General features: G+C 34.9%; 1 protein-coding gene across 1 annotated transcript; it reads right to left on the bottom strand.

Moving 5' to 3' along the window:
- Positions 1-578: 578 nt before the first annotated feature.
- On the bottom strand, positions 579-2,607 carry LOC121436630 (vigilin-like). Its single transcript, XM_041636645.1, is given in 2 exon segments — positions 579-1,538; positions 1,540-2,607. Coding segments are annotated over 2 exon segments (2,028 nt in total).
- Between the last annotated feature and the right edge of the window lie 825 nt (positions 2,608-3,432).

A 3,432-nucleotide genomic window follows, 5' to 3' on the forward strand; every position in this document is an offset into this window, starting at 1 on the left:
AAATACCATAGTATTTTCAAGTACCTCAATAATAGGACCATAATCTGATAAAACAATGCCATTAATGCAATCTGATGGTCTTTAGCATTTGCGTGACTCTGGAGTACTACTAGTGTGCTGTATTTGATGTGCATGTATCGTAAGAGCACAGTGCACTGATCACAATTTGCATTCTCTTCTATGTTCTAAGACATAACATGTATGAACAAAGCACTTTCCCATTATGAAAGTAAATTAGAAGTAATGAAAGAAGTAAAAAGAGTAAATTTGATTGTGCTTTTGTGAAGCAAAGGAAACCTGTGTTATGTATGGACTATCTTAATACAATAGGTGTAAAATTATCAGGATCTAGTCCTGAATGAAAATTTTAACTAAGTTGCTATATGTTGCAAGAATTTAAGTGTAAGCACATCATTTTCACTACAATGTTATGTAGTATCTAAGCAGTGATGTTCTGAAAGCAAAGATGTAAGAATTTAGCCAGTCATTCAAAAGCTACTGCAGTTTTAAAATAAAAGCTATCAGCAGTCTCAGATAATCAGGTTGGGACAATTTCCATTTATTTGTTTTAACTCTTGTTATGGTCTCCAAGGATGAGGTTTAGGAGGCACTTGATGTTTCATTTTGGGAAAATCTTCAGAATTGTCCACACGTGGAGGATGGGAAGTGGATTTTGCATTACGAAGAGCATTTCTTTTCTGAAAAGTCTTAGATGTTTCTGCAGCTATGTGGCCAGTACCACCATGCTTAACATGCTCCAGTGGAGGTTCATACTTTCCAACAGACAGGAAATGCTTCTCAAGAGTCAAGATATAGTTAATTGCGTCCTGTACATTACAAGATGATCCACTCACAATGATGCTAGAATTAGTACGGGTTACTTTTGAAGGTACACGGATATCTACTTGGAATTGTTCCATAATTTTATGAATGGATTTTCCACCAAATCCAATAATATTGGCACAAACATGATGGTTCAGTGGGATTTCCTTAGAAACTGTTTTTTCAATTTTACGCAGCATTTTCATTATTGCATCTCGAGCTCCTAGGATGTTGTCTTTAGAACCTGAAATGGTAATTTGATCTTGTATTGGATTGCTTCCTTTCTTTGGATGATGAACAGTAACATCATATTCTGTGCAAATCTGGGAAATAAGCATACCTTTATTACCAAAGATCTTGGAATGATATTTGGGATCTAAACTGAATGTTTGTCTAAAATTTCGTAATGTCTGGTCATCTATTTCCATTTGTAAAGCTTTTACTTGTTTTTGCAACTTCATCTTGGCTTGCTCTACATTTGCTTCCATGCCTGTAATGGATATGATATGAAAATTTCCTCCGGGTTGTACTACCTGAGTATGAACTTCAAATTCCTTTATTAGCTTGCGTAAACCACTTCCTTTGTGCCCAATTATGTATGGATGTAGGTGAAAAGGTACTTGGACTTCAGCAGTGACAGGAACAAGAGATTCCAGAGCTTGGGTGGCTGTCTTGCAGTTTTCAGCTTTTCCTGAAATAGTGTCACCTTTTTTTTTGAGAAGTTGAAGCAGGCCCTTTAGTGTTCTTTTCCCCCTTTTCTTTTCCAGTATCTTGAAGCTCTAGACATGTATTTGTAGTTGGTTTTTCTGCATCTGGAATCTTGATTTGAACTTTAAAATCTCTTGTAATTTGTTGCATTCTAGAGCATATAGGTCCCATGATAAAAGGATGGAATTTGGGGGGAACAACACACCGTGTTGTGACTTGGGAACTCAAAGGCTTAAATATCTCTTGAATATGTTTCTTCGCTGCTTCAACACAAGCCTTTGCTCCTTTTATTGTGACTTTTGTACTCTCCTTTCCTGCATATGAAAAGTTAATAAAAACTCCACCATTTTCCTTAATTATTTTTTGTAAAAGCTGTCCCCTTTGCATGACAAAGTAATTGTGGAATTTGGGATTTATTAGTATGCTATCTTCTACCACATTCTCCAGATCTTTCAGTAAAACCTCTACCTCTCTTTGCACATCTTTAACAGCCTCTTCTGTCCCTATGATTGTTACTGATTCTTGATTCTTGTTCTTAAAGGTAGGGAAAATTATACGTGTCCCTGTCTTCTCACAGATTTTATGAAGATTGCCACCATTTTCACTCATAAGAAATTGATGATACTTTGACTTTACAGGGACAGCCACAGAATAACTCTTGGTTTGTTCTTCTGCAAGTTGCAGAAATTTTTTCTTAGCCTTTTCAACATTTTCTGCAGGGCCTCTAATAATGACTTTTTGAAGGCCCAATTTGGTACTTGGAAAATGAATATGGACTTTACCACATTCTTCCATGATTGAACTAATCAAAGACTCTTTAGAATCAGTAAGGGATTTGTGTAGACTAGGAGGAATTGAAATTTCAACTTCAGAAACTTTGGCTGCATTTTTATGCATAGAGAGAATCCAGTTTCGAGTTATTTCACGGTTTTCTGGCTTTCTGAAAGTGATGTTATTCTCTGAGTTGCAACTTGATGATGGAAAGTTAACCCTCCCCCTTAAATTTAGGTTGACAGCACGGTTTTCCCTTTGGAAAGACCTGTTTGGATATACAATGTATTGTCTTTTAGAAGTCATTGTTGATTTTCAAGTACTTGCAATTCAGATGTGTTGCAGATCATTCAGCAGCAGCTCCAAGACATAAAACCTTCTTGTAGTTATGTTTTATCATATTACTGTATGAAAAGAATAAATATTTAAAGTCACAATTTATTTCAAAATTAATCAATAGGATAAAGACAATAAAATGATTATTTTATTCATTCATTTAATGAGTATATTAGAATTTCACCTATTTATCTGTCCTTATATGAACACAAGGTAAACTCAGATTTTTAGGACTGTATGGAAACATTCACAATATTTTCAAAAAATGTTCCTCATTTAAGAATTCTTATGACATTCATAAAGAAATCTCATTGTTTCAAACAGACTCGTTTTTTCACTTGTATAAGCTTTTATTTACAAAGTATTATTGCAAAAATACAGTTATCGAAGTCTCTAAAAATACTGCATTTACTAATGTTTTTTTTATTTTCAGTAACAATTTTTAAAATTTATAACTTAAAATTGAAAATAACTGTCTGGATCTTCATATAAATAAATTGTGGGCCTATATTTCATATAAAATAATTTACAGGCAGGCTCACTGGCCACTAGGCAGATGCAACCCTGCCAAACAAGTAAGACAAAGGCCAGGATGTATTGCTTCTTTCTCCTTTGTTAAAAATGTAGATTGCCTGGGGAGAGTTGTTTGCCAAAGCTGGTGACTAAGTTGCAGGTGTTTCCCTAGTGCCATACCCTCCTTCCCCCAGAAAGAGAATATTAATGAGCTTCCACCTTGGTTTACCTGGGGGATAAAAGGTGTTTTGTATAATAAACGCAGGTAGATCTTCAGGATTG

This window comes from Microtus oregoni, unplaced genomic scaffold (assembly GCF_018167655.1).
Source record: "Microtus oregoni isolate MIOR12 unplaced genomic scaffold, Mior012 000050F_000, whole genome shotgun sequence".
NCBI lineage: Eukaryota > Metazoa > Chordata > Mammalia > Rodentia > Cricetidae > Microtus > Microtus oregoni.